The following is a 15,775-nucleotide window of genomic DNA, read 5'->3' as shown; positions in this document are numbered from 1 at the left end:
TGTTGATAGGAAAGAACTTGCTGTGAGTGACTTGCACTCATTCTTAGAAAGCAGCATGCCCAGTGAGGAGAAGCTGGAGAGGTTGGTTACTGTGTTTTTACTCAAGCAGCGATAATCTTTGCCAGTGGAGAGGTAGAGCGGTCAGGAAGTCAGTAATTACTTTGAATAGTAATATTGTCTTCCTGTGTGCTGCAGCTTTTTTTATGAATTAAACGTTTTTCAGTGCCGCTTTATGAGATTCCACTCACATATGTTGATTTACAAATACCGGGATAAAATTTGTCTCACAAAACAATGGTCACGTTTTGTCATTTAATCCATTCTCTGTGGGAAGAAACTCACAATTTTAAAGTTTAACCAAGAAAAGGCTTCCTGAGCAATTAAAATATCACCGTTTAGGGACTAGTTCTTTAATACATATTTTTTGTTTCTCTTGTTTATATGGTAAACTCTATATATTTAAGAAGGAAAAAACATACAAATGGATTAGACTTTAAATCTCATGTTTTGATTTTTATTTTTTTATTGTGATAAAATATCTATAATGGAAAATTTACCATTTTATCACTTTTAATACAGTTCAGTGTCATTAGAGTATATTCACCTTGTTGTGTAGCCATCGGCATTATCCACCCCTAGAACTTTCTCCTTATCCCAAACTCTGTACCCATTAATTAGTCACTCCTGCTATTATACTGTCTCCCATCCTCTGGTAACCACAGTTCTATTTTGTTTCTCTTGAATTTGCCTGTTCTACATCCCTCGTGTAAGTGGAATTATACAATATTTGTCCTTTTGTGTCTGACTTGTTTCACTTAACATAATGCTTTTGAGGTTCATCCATGCTGTAGCGTGTATCAGAGTTTTGTTTCTTTTTAAGACCGAATAATATTTCATTGTAAATCTATACCACTTTTTGTTTATCCATTCATCTGTTGATGGATGTTTGTCCTGTTTCCATCTTTTGACAGATGTAAATGATGCTTCTATGAACATCAGCATACAAGTATCTGTTTGAGCCCCTGCTTTCAGTTCTTTTCAGTATATATCTAGGAGTGGAATTGCTTGATCATGTGGAAATTCTGTGTTTGACTCTTGAGGAGCCCCTAAACTTTTCCACAGCAGCTATAACCAGTTTTGCATTCCTACCAGCAGTACACAAGGGTTCTGATTTCTCCTCTGCCTCGTCAACAGTTATTTTCCTTTCTTGTGCGTGGGGGGATGACTTTTTGTTTGTTGTTTATAATAGGTAAACTAATGATTTTGAAGGGTTGTATCATTGTGGTGTTTGATTTGTCTTTCCCTAAAGGCTATTGATGTTGAGCATCTTTTCATTTTTTAAAAATATATTTTAGGTTTTAATTCCATATCAGTGTATCATTTGCAGATACCCTCTTCCATTCTGTGTGTTTACTTTTTACTCTTATATTCTTTGATTCACAAAAACCTTAAACTTTGCTGATGTCCAGTTTATTAACATTCTCTTTTTCTTTTTTGCTTTACTTTTGGTGTCATATCCAAAAAGTCATTGCCAGACTCAACACTAAGATTTCCCCTTCTGTTTCCTTCTAAGAGTCTCATAGTTCTAGTCCTTTTATTTAGGTCTTTGCACCATTTTGAGTTAATTTTTGTATATGGTATAAAGCTTCATCTTCATTTTGTTGGATCTCGATATCCCATTTTCCCAGCTCTATTTGTTGAAAAGACGGTTCTTTTCTGTTAGTGGTTTTGGCACCATTATTGCTGCTTAACCTATTTTATACTAATTTCCTTACATGTGAAACATGAGAAATAATAGCTAATATATAAGGTCATCAGTTAACTTCAGCTTTACCATGTATTGGGCACCACTTTGAAATAACATTGTCTGGTTTTCCTCAGTGACAAGGGACCTGAGGCTGGGGATATTGGGGGTGGAGGGGTGGGAAGTGTTTTTACAGGACTTGTCCCAGTTCACATGCCTAGAAAGTGTAGAGTAAGGATTCAAATTCAGGTCTGCCTGACTTCAGAGCCTGTCTAAACATCCATTTAATACTTTAGTCTCATTATCCAACAATGAATAATACTACTGCTGAATGTTACACAGTTTCGCTTCCCTCGTTTTTATGATGAAATAGTTCACATTTGCTGAACATCTACTGCACCAGGCACTGTCTCTGATGTTATTTCATTCTCATCATAACCGTGTAAGGAAGGTTATGTAATTTACCCACGTTTCCACCGTAGTGGTGGAGGAACGATTGGAACTGCTTCCCATGAACTTACCCCTCTTGAGTTAAGGGACAGCCTGAGAGTGGTGGGGCTTCAGGGAAGCAGCTGGAGATCCCATGACTCCAGGCAGTAGTTCTGAGGCTGATGTGATGCAGTGTGAGTGCCAGAGTAGAAGGCCAGAGATGCTGCAGCCAACAACTTTTTTGTGTTACAATTCTTTTTTTAGGTGCTGTTACACTACCAAACCGTCAGTGAACCTGCTGTTATTAAAAGATTGATTAGTGTCTTAAACAAAAGCACTGGTGAAGTCACAAAGAAAAAGCCTAAGTAAGTGTTTTAATGTGTAAATAACCAGCACAATATAAGTACATTTCTTACAGATGAATTCATTTGTATAATATTTCTTTTTGTGATAAGTGAATTCTCTTTGTGATAAGTCTATTTTAACTTGTTCCAGAGATCAGTTTTTTAAAGGACTGGATGAAAACACAAAAACAAATATTTAAGCTCCTATTTTAGGTAGGAATGCTTGATATAATTTCTGTTACATATGATAGTGATGGGTGTGAATTGTAAATAAAAATGTAAATATAAGTTTTTATTTAACTATCACAAGACCTAGATACCGATGATGTAAAGATGAAGGCATTTAAAAAAATCCGTCTTACATTTTTGAAGATGAGTTTGATTTATGCCCAGCCACTTGTCCCAAATTCCAACTGATTGTTCTTCTATACTATCTTGTTACCCCCTCCTGAGAATCTTGCCCTGTGCTAAGAATGCCTCAAGGAGAGAGTGACCTACACAATACTTTTTCCCACCTGGGAAGTATCCTTTTTTCCTCCTTAAAGTCACCTGGTGCCTCGGGCTGAGGTGATGACAAGTCAGTCCCTTCTGATTACCCGTTAGTATCTGTGTCTGCATGTGGACAATTCCCCTTTGGCTGGGATAGGCTTGGGATTTTTCAGAAGAAGTACTTCCTGAGAACCTTGAGTTTCTTACTCTAATTCAACTAAAGACTGACCACAGTTTGGCTTGGCTGCTTCAGCATTGGGGTTTTCCTTACTTCAGCCCTATGGGGAATCCCACCCAAAATCCCCTTTTTTAAGTCCTGGGGTATTCCTCCTCATTTGCACCTGTGTAAGAGGCCGAGGTGGTTAGAGGGTTAATTTAGGGTTGGTTGCAAGTAGAAGACAGAACTTCACACTACTCTAACACCCATGTTTGTTCTCAGTTAGTTAGAAAAAGGAGGCTACTTAACCCCTCTTTTAAAGATAGTTCTTTATTTTTAACCTGAGTCTCTAGCTTCTAGCATGAGTGCCTGCCATAGCGTACTGAGAATTGTCATAGAACTAATCATGACTGATGTTTCTTGAGGACCACTTTTTTCTTGGTTCTGTCATAAGTGCTTTTGTGTGATTTACATTCTCAGCTACAATATGAATCAAGCATTACTATGTTTCCCATTTTTCAGATAAGGAAACTGAGGCTTAAAGAGATTGTATAATGTGTTCAAGATCACAGAGCTAGCAAGTGGCAGGCTCAAGATTCTAATCCAGTCAGTTTGTTCACATAAATTATATTTTTTGCCAGGAACTAGGCTGTTGGACTGAGATAAAAGTGATTTGGAAAGTTCTCAATCTGATACTGACTCATCAGATCTAATCCTGAATTTTCCTCTCCCTGCTCCTGCTGCAGAGTCCTAGTTCAGTGATGCTGACGCTAGGTCTTAATATATTATCATGCTAGTTTTTCCAATCACCATATCTGTAGCTTTGTCCTTTTATTTTGCACCAACATCATTTACCCTTTCTGCTTTTCTTCTACTTCAAGCATGTTGTAGACTCAATTGATTTATATAGGATGGAGTCAGACTTTCTAGAACCAGACTTAACTGCAAATTATGAATATGTTAGATGTTCACCATCCTAACAAATGGGACCTTAAGCTGAAATTGCCCAAAACCAATGTTTAGAATTTTTGGCATACTTTTTTTGAAACCTTGGTTTATTCTATCTTTCTGTCCCTAAAGCAATCTTTCAGAAGGGGAATTTTTGATTGCTGCCCTCTAGCCTTCTAGAATACATCAAAATTGAATTAGAGAATGTTTCAGAATGTCCCTTTTGGGTTCTACTTCTTTTAGTAAGCTGATGGGGCCCATGCACAGGGATTTTTATTTGTTTGCTTATTTGTATGGAGCTGTTTACGGTCAGGCCTATGCCTCATCTGCCTTCATTTCCTACAAACAGCATGTTGTGGAAAAGTCTTATGTGTTTTTATCTTGAACCTCTGTTAAAGAACCACTGTTCCCAGGTGAGAAAAGAGAGAGGAGGGAAGGAGAGAGAACGCTCAGGTAGTGTGTTGGCACTAGGAAAGTGTCCTCTTTAAAGATAACTTTTTAACACATAATCTACCAATTAGAACTTTACTGAGGAAGGCATAGGACATTGCATTCCACTTTTAAAATGCAAATGCATCATTTTCTTTAATTTCATGAGGAAATGAAAGAGAAGGCTTTTGTGCAGAGGTCCTGAGTATTTTAGATTATAGGATCCTTGAAGGGGTAGAGTTGTATTTGGAGGATTGTTTAAAAAAATATGTGTATATGTATGTATGTGTGTATATATATATGTGCATACACATGTATGAACTAGCTAATATTTCTTAAATCTAGAACTACTCTTCTCATTTCTTTCAACCAACCACCCCAAATTTAAAAGCATATGTTTTCATTTAAAGAAATTAATAAATCCCTTTTTTCTTTTTAAGTTTTTTTAAAAACTAAGTTGATTTAGAGATGGAATGTGAAATGTTTATTTTGCAGGTTTTAATTACATTTTTTACCTCTATTAGATATCCATTGGTTTCTTTTATTTTTCATGATAGATTGTTGACCAAAGGCCAGAATGCATTAGTGGAGCTACAGACACAAAGACCAGTGGCTCTTGAGCTGTACAAAGACTTTAAAGAGCTGGGGAGATTTATGCTGCGCTACAGTGGTTCTACCATAGCTGCTGGTGTAGTGACTGAGGTATTTTAAAGTGACTGATTATGTGTCCATGGTTATTATGTCTTTTCTTTTTCTACTTTTAAGAATGATTCTTGAGATTTTATGGCTTAAGGGGAACAGTTATGATATTAGAACAGCATTTTAAAAATTATATTAAAAAATTAAAAGAATGATAAGAAGAAAATGTTTGGTCTTAGATCGTCTCATAATAAGACTTCCAGATTATCTTCTCCACCAGTAATATTGCTCAAAATTAAAGGAAATCCATTGAAAAGTAGATCTGTAAGTATGCAATACAAATCATGAAAATACAGACTTTAAGAGTCAATGAATTGGGGTAGTGGTTTTGTTTAACAGAAGCACCCTCATTACATTTTTTTCTTTAAATAACTAGCTCTTAATGCATTCATTCAGAAAGTTCAGTTAACATACCAGTAGTGTTTCTGAAACATACCTAATCTGTAAGGATAAGGTAGGTACAGCTGAGTTTTGGAGAAGATAACCAGAAATGAACCAGAATTTCATTAACTTTAATTTTCTTCCACAGTATGATATGTTAATATAGATCTTATGAATACAATCATGCCTCATTTTATTACACTTTGCAGATATTGCATCCTTTCAGAGATAAAGGTTTATGGCAACTTTGCCTCAAACAAGTCTATACATGCCATTTTCCCAACAGCATTTGCTCACTTCATGTCTCTGTTTCACATTTTGGTAATTCTTGAGATGTTTCAGACTTTTGCATTATTTGTAATCTTTGTTGAGCTTCCCTGATGGCTCAGATGGTAAAGAATCTGCCTTAATGCAGGAGACCTGAATTCAGTCCCTGGGTTGGGAAGATCCTCTGGAGAAGGAAATGGCTACCCACTCCAGTATTCTTGCCTGGAGAATTCCATGGACAGAGGAGCCTGGTGGGCTACAGTCCATGGAATCAAAAAGAGTTGGACACAACAGTGACTTTGACACTCATTTGCATTATATTTGTTATGGGTGTCTGTGATCAGTAATCTTTGATGTTGCTGTTACAAAAAAAAAACTATGACTACCCAAGGCTCAGATGGTGATTAGCAATTTTTAGCAATGAAGTGTTTTTAAGTTAAGGTATGTACATGTTTTTTAAAACATAATGCTATTACATTCTTAATAAACTATAGCATAGTATTAATGTAACTTTTCTATGCAGTGAGAAACCAAAAAAAAAAATTCCTATGACTCACTTTATTGTGATTCTCACTTTATTGAAGTGGTCTGGGATCAAACCCGCAATATCTCTGAGGTATGCATGTATTTTTAAAAGGGGCTTCATTACTTCTTATGATTGTTTTCTGCATAAAAATTACTCACTTCAATTAACTGGATGGATACTTTTGACACGGGCTTCATGTTGCATCAAAATTCAGTTATACATACCTGTGTCATAGAAGGCTCTGGAGTTCAGCATAAGCCCAAGTTTGAGTTATTACTCCACGAATTCCTAGCTGCAGAAGCACAGCATTTCTCCTGTCATTGATTCATCTATGAAAACAGGGTAATAGAATCCACTTTCTGGAGTTGTGAAATGAAATGATCTGTATAAAGCACTTGGCACAGTGATTGGCATTTAGAAAGAGTTCAGTAAATGTTACCTAATATCTTTGTCATTAGCCTTGCATTTAATTTGTCAAAATATTCTTTATAAAAGAGCATTCTAAAAATAAGATGCAGTTTCTTGTGGAAAATTATGGAGAGATTATAGAAAATCTCAAATAACATGACTAGGAAAGGAGAAAAGTTGCAGGAAAAACAAAAAGTTCTATCTGATACAATGATTACTCCACTGCCATTTTCCTTTTGTTTGCTGTTGGTGGTTCCTTTTGTGTAATGTGATTGGTTAAATTATAGCAAATACTTTTTTTTTCTTTTACAGATAAAAGATTGATGGGTCAGAATTTCTACCATGTTTCTAAATGTAATGAGATAGCTAATCTCCATTTTGAAAGACTCCAGTGACTCAGTTAAAGCAACAATGTGCAATTGATATATTTTTTAAGTGAGAGAGAAAATTAAAGCTATGATCAACCACAAAGAAGTATTCATCAGCCCTACAAAAATTTCAAGTTGCCAACTGACAAAGAAAGGCTAATACTGCACTTTGATTTTAAAAACTAGCGTTTTCCTTTGAAATATTAGTAATGGATTTACCTTACTGAGATTTATGGAAGCTATCAGCAATATGTTAGAAGACATTGAATCATCATGAAGTGAACTCTACTTCCAGCCAAACTACAAATGTTTACAGTTTTCTCTTTTGATTTCAACTGTACAAGACACATTTTTAAGGAAAAATAGCTAAAATGGATTATTGAGGTAGTTAATATTTGAGCTGAATAGTTTTTTAGTTAACTCTAAGGAAAGATTTGTTGAAGGTTATAATTAAGGCGTTTGGTGTTGAGCATAAGAGTGTTCTTCCTTCAGCAAGCAACCGTTTGAAAGCTTAGTTTGGAATTAGTGGAAATTGTTCCTTTGGTAACAGAGATAATATTTACGATGTAAAGCTAGCTAATAAAATGTCTTAGTTTGAGCATAACAGCAAAACGTGTTGTGGTTTCATTGATGTTTATGAGATTTCCATGTAGGACTTGGGTTTTATGGAATCTTTTTCGCCTACGAGTTTCCCGACTCTTTCATGTGAATTCTTGCTTTTTATCCTAACAGAGCAAATTTAATCTCATCCATTTCCAACCATAACTTTATTTTTCCCATTCTGACTTCCATAATTCCATGTATAATGACTTCATCTTGTATACTGTATAGATTACAAGTCCCCTATGAGTAAGAGTCTTGTTTTTCTTTAAAGTTTGAGCAGACTCCAAGATATATTTAGTGAACAAGTATTCGTTGAGCTCCCTTCTGGGTACAGTTGCTTTGGAGTAGATCTTGTCCTTAACTGAGCCTGGGACCCTGATCTGATGGACCATATGATAGAATTTTTTTTTTTAATTGGGAAATGATATAATTTGTATATTGATGGCTTACCATATTCAATAGCATTTCTTCTTTATTGAAGAGTAAGTCTAGTAAGATGTACAGACCATAAATGTGCTGCTTGGTGGACCATCATAAGATGAGCACATTTTTTTTACTGAAAAATATATGTGTAGCTGTCACAAGAGTAAATGTAACTGAGGCAAGAAAGTGTTTTGTTTATACACTATGTTAATCAGAAATTTAACAGATACATTTGACAGAATGGCTCAGCAGGTGAAGCATCTGCCTGCAATGTAGGAGACACTGGAGACGTGGGTTTGATCCCTGGGTTGGAAAGATCCCCTAGAGAAGGAAATTTCTACTCACTCCAGTATTCTTGCCTGAAAAATCCCTTGACACAGGAACCTGGCAAGCTACAGTCCAAAGGGTCGCACAGAGTCAGACAACTGAGTGACTAAGCACACTGTGGATAATCTGATGGAAACCTAACTTTAAGTGAATCAAGCGAAAAAGAAAGACTAGCAGAGCCCTGGTTTTTCAGCAGTAGCCCTGGCTTTCAGCCCTGGCCTTGCTTGAGTCACAGAGTCATATAAAAACTTATCTGTACTCTCCCTTTTCCAGTGTGGGTTTTATCCTCAGACTCCATACGGAACCCCTGTAGTTCCACATTTAGATCCTCAGACCCTCCATCAAGCGCACAGACAGGCTAAAACGTGTCTTTTCCAGAAGGCCTAAAAACATCTTACCATTGACTGTAATTATGTTTAATTTCTTTCCTTGGAGCATCCTTTGGGTATGATGTAAATCTCATCCAAAGCACATAGCTGAGGATTGTGGAAGGGATGGAAGGAAATTCAGGATGCTATGAGGAAGGGGAAATGGATTGGGGAGCAGGGGCGGGGGTGGGATGCAAAAACAGACATCCGCTCTGTATCATATATAAGGGCACGATAGTATAGCATTAAGAATTTTAAGTAAAAATTTAGCATAAAACAAGTAATAGTAGCAGTAGTAGAAATGAGTTTATTTCTTCATTCAATTGTGATGGAGTGATCCTTTTATTTATATTATGTTTATATGAATTGTTGTTGAGGGGGTGGTGATATTAAGAGGACCCCCTGTGACAGGTTAGTGACAGGGTGTCCAGCAAGCATGCCCAAGCTTGGTTTGGTCTGAAATCCTTCCCCTGAGACTTACCCATACAAAATAGTATGTTCATGTTGGGTCATTTTGCTTCAGGTACTTCTTATCTCTGCTTCTCCTTCCTGTTTATGGTCACTCTTTCTTCACACAAGTGGCTTTGTCTTCTTATCTCAACTCTTCATGGGTCTCCAGTGGATCAGTTGCCTGTTTGGTAACCAGGCTTGAAAAGATTTCGGATCCACAGTTTGACTTGATAGTGTTTTTCCACACATTCATTCTTGAATTTTAGAAACTCGAATATTGGTCTAGAAAACAACTTCTGGACATAGTCCTTTTTTTCTCCCGTGAGTACACAAACTAGTAATTTTAAGCGTTGCTAAAATGTAATCATTCACTCTGGAAAATTTGGAAAATAAAGAAAAGTGGAAGGAAGAATAAAATTGACCCATAGTAGTATTGCCGAAATATTATTGCTGCTGACGTTTTGATGTATTTCTTTTCTGTCTCTCATGCATACTTTGGAGTTGTGATCATTAGGCTCTTTTCATTTTATAACGTAATCAAGAATTTTTTGATAGAAATATTGCTTTAAAATTATTTAAAAATATAAAATTACAAACATCAGTGTATAGGAGTTAGTCAAGATTATGGTCTTATTGAGTTACTAAGTCGTGTCTGATTCTTTGCAACCTCATGGACTGGAGCATGCCAGGCTCCTCTGTTCTCCGCTATCTCCCAGAGTTTGCTCAAATTCATGTCCGTTCAGTTGCTAAGACTATCTAACTATCTCATCCTCTGCCACCCCCTTCTCCTTCCCTCAATCTTTCCCAACATCAGGGTCTTTTCCAATGAGGAAGCTCTTCTTATCAGGTGGCCAAAGTATTGGAGCTTCAGCAACAGTCAAGAGTTATAAAAAGCTTCTAGATAAGAAGACTCGATAAAAATTACTGGGTCACTGTTTTCCAGCTTCCCTCTAAAACATCCAGAGAAATCTGTAAATACAAAAACATTCCTTCTTTCCTCCTTAGTGTGAGTTTGTCTTATTCCAGGCACAGAAGAGAGCTCTGCAGCTTAGGTCTTTGTGGGACTGACAGTTCAGCCAGGGGGTTTTGGTACTACAAACTGCAAGTGAGAATTAATGTATGAAGGCATTTAGGAAGAATGCACCCTAAAAACAAGGCAGGAGGGACTAGGTGAAGAGGGACTAGGTTAACACTGAAGTAAGATTGTACTTAACATAAGAGAGCCTCTTGTGTTAAAGTAATCCAACCTGTAAACCAACATCTCCGACCAGTTCAGAATTAGTGGAGGGAGACAGGTCATGTTCTGCATTGGCAAAATCATCCACGAGGGCAGCTTTTAGACACAACAGCAACTTTAAGATCCCACCAACACTGAAAACCATCCTTGAGAACCCACCCACCTCCAGCAACAAGAGCCACACCAGTGAGAATCTTAACAGTGGGGCCACAGCTGGCACAAGTCAGCAGAACCACACTGACGTGAGGACCAGTCCAAGCGGCAAGACGAGGCCAGCAGCGACCCTTGTTGAAGATACTCGGAGCCCTTCTTAGAGGGCCTAGGATCTTGCTGGCAGAGCAAAAGTAGAACGGATCAAGTAATTTACAGCTTGGTTCTTTGAAAATTCCAAAGGTATTCAAAACTTTTAAAAGGAAAAAATAGAGACTCACTAGGGATGAGATGAACCATGTAACCATGTGTGATAATAATTAATCAGAGCACTGTGGAACATTAGCTCCTGATCCTGTGTTCCAGCTTATCGCTCCTTTCTCAGGGAGCCCCTGGCCTCTAAGTAGTATAAGGAAAATGGGTTACTATTAATATGTGCTTCCATGGGACCTGTCTCTCCTTGGGATACTTTCAGGGTTCAATTGTATATTGATTTGTATGATTAGTTTTTGTTTTCTCCTTCCACTGAAATGTAAGTTCCAAGAGGAAAGAGACCTGTTTTCCTTCTGATTCTGTTTCAGCAACTGGTGTGGTCCTTCTTACGTGCAATTGTTAAATGAATGAAAGAATTAATCCTGGTGGTAATGTTGTCAATGATTCTCATTTTTTGCACCTGTATTGTCAGAGGATTACAAGCTTTTGTTTCTATTATGATGCTGTGTGTGAAGGGGCTATTTTTTTTATAGTGAAGGAAAACGAAAATCTGGTAGACGCAAACTTGAAAGCTGCTCTTGTCTGCCGTCTTGTCTGGTGAACCACAGCCCAAATTTGATGTCTTTCCTAAACTGGGGTGACCCTCCTGAGCCTGGAATGTTCAAATGTGTTTGCATTTCAGAAAGGTAATGAGCAATCAACTGGCTGCTGGGGATTCTCTTAGCTCTCAGGTGAACTGTAAGATGGAGTGGGTAACTGACAGGTTAGTACTTCCCAGTTCTGGACTTGGGTATATTTCTGTTTATTTAAAGATGATTCAAAAATCACGTTTAATATATAACAGACCTGCAGTTAAAATCTGTAGTAACTGAGCACATGCAGACAAAAACCTTTCAGGTGGATTGCAGGACCCAAAAGTTTTCTTTCAATAACTGGTACATGGTATCTATAAGATGTGAGGAGATATTGATGAGTTGAGAAAAGGATCAGGACAGGTTAGAAGAGACTACATGGAGCCTAAATCGTAATAGCAAAATTTAAATATTCAACGAAGCCTGTAACATAGATAATGGTTGCAGGAAAATTGATAGTACAGAAGTTGTCCTTGAAAACCACCCCTAGAATGCAGATAAGTGAAAATAATGAACAGGAAAACCCAAGATTGCACCATATTTTATGTAAAACATCACAAAAGAATTACAACCAGATTAAATAAGCCTTGGGAACAATACAAAATTCTCCCAAAATTCATCTTCAAAGAAACAAAAAATTAGCCTTAGATTTTCCTACAATACTAAATTCCAAAATACAAAAGGACACAGAAGCTAAATACATAAAATTTAAAGGGACTGTAACCCACACATTATTATTCAGCTATGACATTATTTATAGGTTGGGGTAAGGATCTCAAAAGATGTCCTGGGAGAGGGGTGAGGGATTGGGGAGGCAGGATTTAAAATGCTGAGATCATAAAGAGATAGCTCACAATTTAGATTGGGGATATTATGGTAGACAATTCCTTAGCAAGTATGTGGTGATGCCCATCATTTATGGATGTCATCAAAGGCCACAGGACACAACTATAGTCAAAATTATTTTATTGACACTTGTCACAGTCAGAGACCACACACCGTGGAGTCTAGGTACTTCACAATAAGAAGGTGTAAAGAATTGAGCACATGTAGGTAATTAGAAGGGAGGGCTCAAGTGAACAACGGTTTCTTCTGGATTGGGCACTGTCAGAAAGGGGAGTAATTCTGTAGTTGATCAACTTTCATCTAGGAAGTAGAAGAAGGGAATAAAGTAAAGTAGCAGCAGTCATCTGTGTTAGCCTTAGAGGGAGATGTTAATCTGCTCAGGCGTGTCTAGTGTTCCTTAACTCACTTCATCAGGAGCGCAGAATAACCTTGTCTGATGTCCCAGATTTAAGAATTAGCAGTGTCCAATAGGAGAACACCATAGCCCAGCTGTGAGTGCCAGGTCAGCTTTTAGCTTTCAGAAGATCCCACTTCCCTTATATTGAAACCAGTTAAATTAATGGTGAAATAAATATGGTAACACTATTTACAAAAGCCAAGACATGGAAACAACCTAAATGCCCATCGACTGATGAATGAATAAAAATGTGGTATGCACACATGATGGAATATCACTCCGCCATAGAAAAGAGTGAAATAATGCCCTTTGCAGCAATACAGATGGCCCTAGAGAATATCATACTGAGTGAAGTATTAAATAAGACAGCAAAAGACAAATGTCATATCACTCATGTGAAATCTAAAAAAGTGATACAAATGAATTTATTTACAAACAGACTCACAAAACAAACTATGATTACCAAAGGGGAAGGTGGGGAGGGATGAATTGGAAATTAACAGATACACGCTTCAGTTGTTCAGTCATACCTGACTCTGCGGCCCCATGGACTGCAGCACGCCAGGCCTCCCTGTCCATCACCAACTCCCGGAGTCCACCCAAACTTGTCCATTGAGTCGGTGATGCCATACAACCATCTCATCCTCTGTCGTCCCCTTCTTCTTCCGCCTTCAATCTTTCCCAGCATCAGGGTCTTTTCCAATGAGTCAGCTCTTCAAATCAGGGGGCCAAAGTACTGGAGTTTTAGCTTCAACATCAGTCCTTCCAATGAATATTCAGTACTGATTTCCTTTAGGATGGACTGGTTGGATCTCCTTGCAGTCCAATGGACTCTCAAGAGTCTTCAACACCACATTTCAGAAGCATCAAATCTTTGGCGCTCAGCTTTCTTTATAGTCCAACTCTCATATCCATACATGACTACTGGAAAAACCATAGCCTCAACTAGAGGGACCTTTGTTGACAAAGGAATGTCTCTGCTTTTTAATATGCTGTCTAGGTTGGTCATAACTTTCCTTTCAAGGAGCAAGTGTCTTTTAATTTCATGGCTGCAATCTCCATCTGCAGTGATTTTGGAGCCCCCCAGAATAAAGTCTGCCACTGTTTTCCACTGTTTCTCCATCTATTTGCTGTGAAGTGATGGGACCGGATGCCATGATCTTAGTTTTCTGAATGTTGAGCTTTAAGCCAACTTTTTCACTCTCCTCTTTTACTTTCATCAAGAGGCTCTTTAGTTCTTCTTCACTTTCTGCCATAAGGGTGGTGCCTAAGGTTATTGATATGTCTCCTGGCAATCTTGATTCCAGCTTGTGCTTCTTCCAGCCCAGCGTTTCTCATGATGTACTCTGCATATAAGTTAAATAAGCAGGGTGACGATATACAGCCTTGACGTACTCCTTTTCCTATTTGGAACCAGTCTGTTGTTCCATGTCCAGTTCTAACTGTTGCTTCCTGACCTGCATACAGATTTCTCAAGAGTCAGGTCAGGTGGTCTGGTATTCCCATCTGTTTCAGAATTTTCCAGAGATTATTGTGATCAAAGGCTTTGGCATAGTCAATAAAACAGAAATAGATGTTTTTCTGGAACTCTTGCTTTTTTGATGATCCAGCAGATGTTGCCAATTTGATCGTAAAAGGCTTCCCATGTGGCGTTAGTGGTAAAGAACCTGCCTGCTAATGCAGGAGATGCAAGAGATGCAAGAGACACAGGTTCCATCCCTGGGTTGGGAAGATCCCCTGGAGGAGGGCATGGCAACCCATTCCAGTGGTCTTGCCTGGAGAATCGCATATACAAGAGGGATGGTCCATAGTCCATAGGGTCACAAAGAGAAACAACTGAAGCTACTTAGCAGCATATATAAAATAGATAAGCAGCAAGTTCATGCTGTGTAGCACAGGGAACTCTATTCAGTATCTTATAATAATCTATAAGGGAAAAGAATCTTAAAAAGAGTAGACATCTGAAACTAACACGACATGGTAAAGCAACTATACTTCAACATAAAAAGAAACTGTTTCGGGGCTTCCCTGGTACTACAATGAACAAGAATCTGCCTGCCAATGCAGGGGACATGGGCTTGATCCCTGGTCGTGGAAGATTCCACGTGCTGAGGGGGAACTAAGGCTGAGAGCTGCAACTACTGGAGCACGTGTGCCTAGAGCCTGTGCTCCACAGTAAGAGAAGCCACTGATGCCAGAAGCAATGCACTGCAACTAGAGAAAGCCTGCATGCAGCAACAAAGACCCAGCAACCAAAAATCAAATAAGCAACAAAAATGCCATATTAAAAAATTAAAAGGGAAGCTGTTCTCCAGTCGGCTTGGCAACATAGCTCCTTTTAGTCTGTCACATTCCCTGCTTAACAGTGACATGTAGCATCTTTTCACAGCCTCATTAGCCTGCTCTGTTCGCTCTGCTGTGAATTGCTTTTTCCTTTCCTTTGCTTGGGGCTTCTCTGGTGGCTCAGAAGGTAAAGGCTCTGCCTGAAATGCAGGAGACCTGGGTTTGATCTCTGCGTCAGGAAGATCCCGGGGAGAAGGAAATGGCAACCAGTATTCTTGCCTGGAGAATTCTGTGGACAGAGGAGCCTGGCAGGCTAACATCCACAGGGTCATAAGGATTTGGACATGACTGAGAGACTAACAGTTTCACACTATCCTTTGTTTGTCTTTTCTATGGGGTTGTTCATTTCTCTTACCTATTTGCAGAAATGCTTACATCACGGACATGAATCCTGGTTGTGTTATACACATCATGCGTAGTTTTGGCTTATGTTACTATCTTCATAGCATGTCTGGGGAAGATGTTGCTGCAGCGACCACCCTGGTTTCAGGATGGACAGTGTAGCGACAAGACAGTCAAGGTAGAAGATGGTGGGTGGTGGAAAGAGAGAGTCTGCCCTCAACCACCTCTGATGGTGAAGACACTGACGGATGCACT

General features: G+C 38.4%; 1 protein-coding gene across 4 annotated transcripts in view; it reads left to right on the top strand.

Annotated features, from left to right (window-relative positions):
* HBS1L (HBS1 like translational GTPase) overlaps positions 1-7,801 on the top strand; it is an 86,973-nt gene extending 79,172 nt beyond the window's left edge. For all 4 annotated transcript variants that reach the window (XM_042253497.2, XM_027972489.3, XM_042253499.2 and 1 more), the window contains 3 exons: positions 2,438-2,538; positions 5,098-5,242; positions 7,134-7,801. In XM_042253497.2, the coding sequence (XP_042109431.1) occupies positions 2,438-2,538; positions 5,098-5,242; positions 7,134-7,145 (258 nt within the window). In that variant the 3' untranslated portion in view covers positions 7,146-7,801. The remainder of the gene's footprint in view (positions 1-2,437; positions 2,539-5,097; positions 5,243-7,133) is intronic.
* The last annotated feature ends 7,974 nt before the right edge of the window (positions 7,802-15,775 follow it).

The sequence above is a fragment of the Ovis aries genome, chromosome 8, assembly GCF_016772045.2.
Source record: "Ovis aries strain OAR_USU_Benz2616 breed Rambouillet chromosome 8, ARS-UI_Ramb_v3.0, whole genome shotgun sequence".
NCBI lineage: Eukaryota > Metazoa > Chordata > Mammalia > Artiodactyla > Bovidae > Ovis > Ovis aries.
Note: the sequence above shows the minus strand (reverse complement) of the source record. Positions and strands in the feature narration are given on the sequence as shown.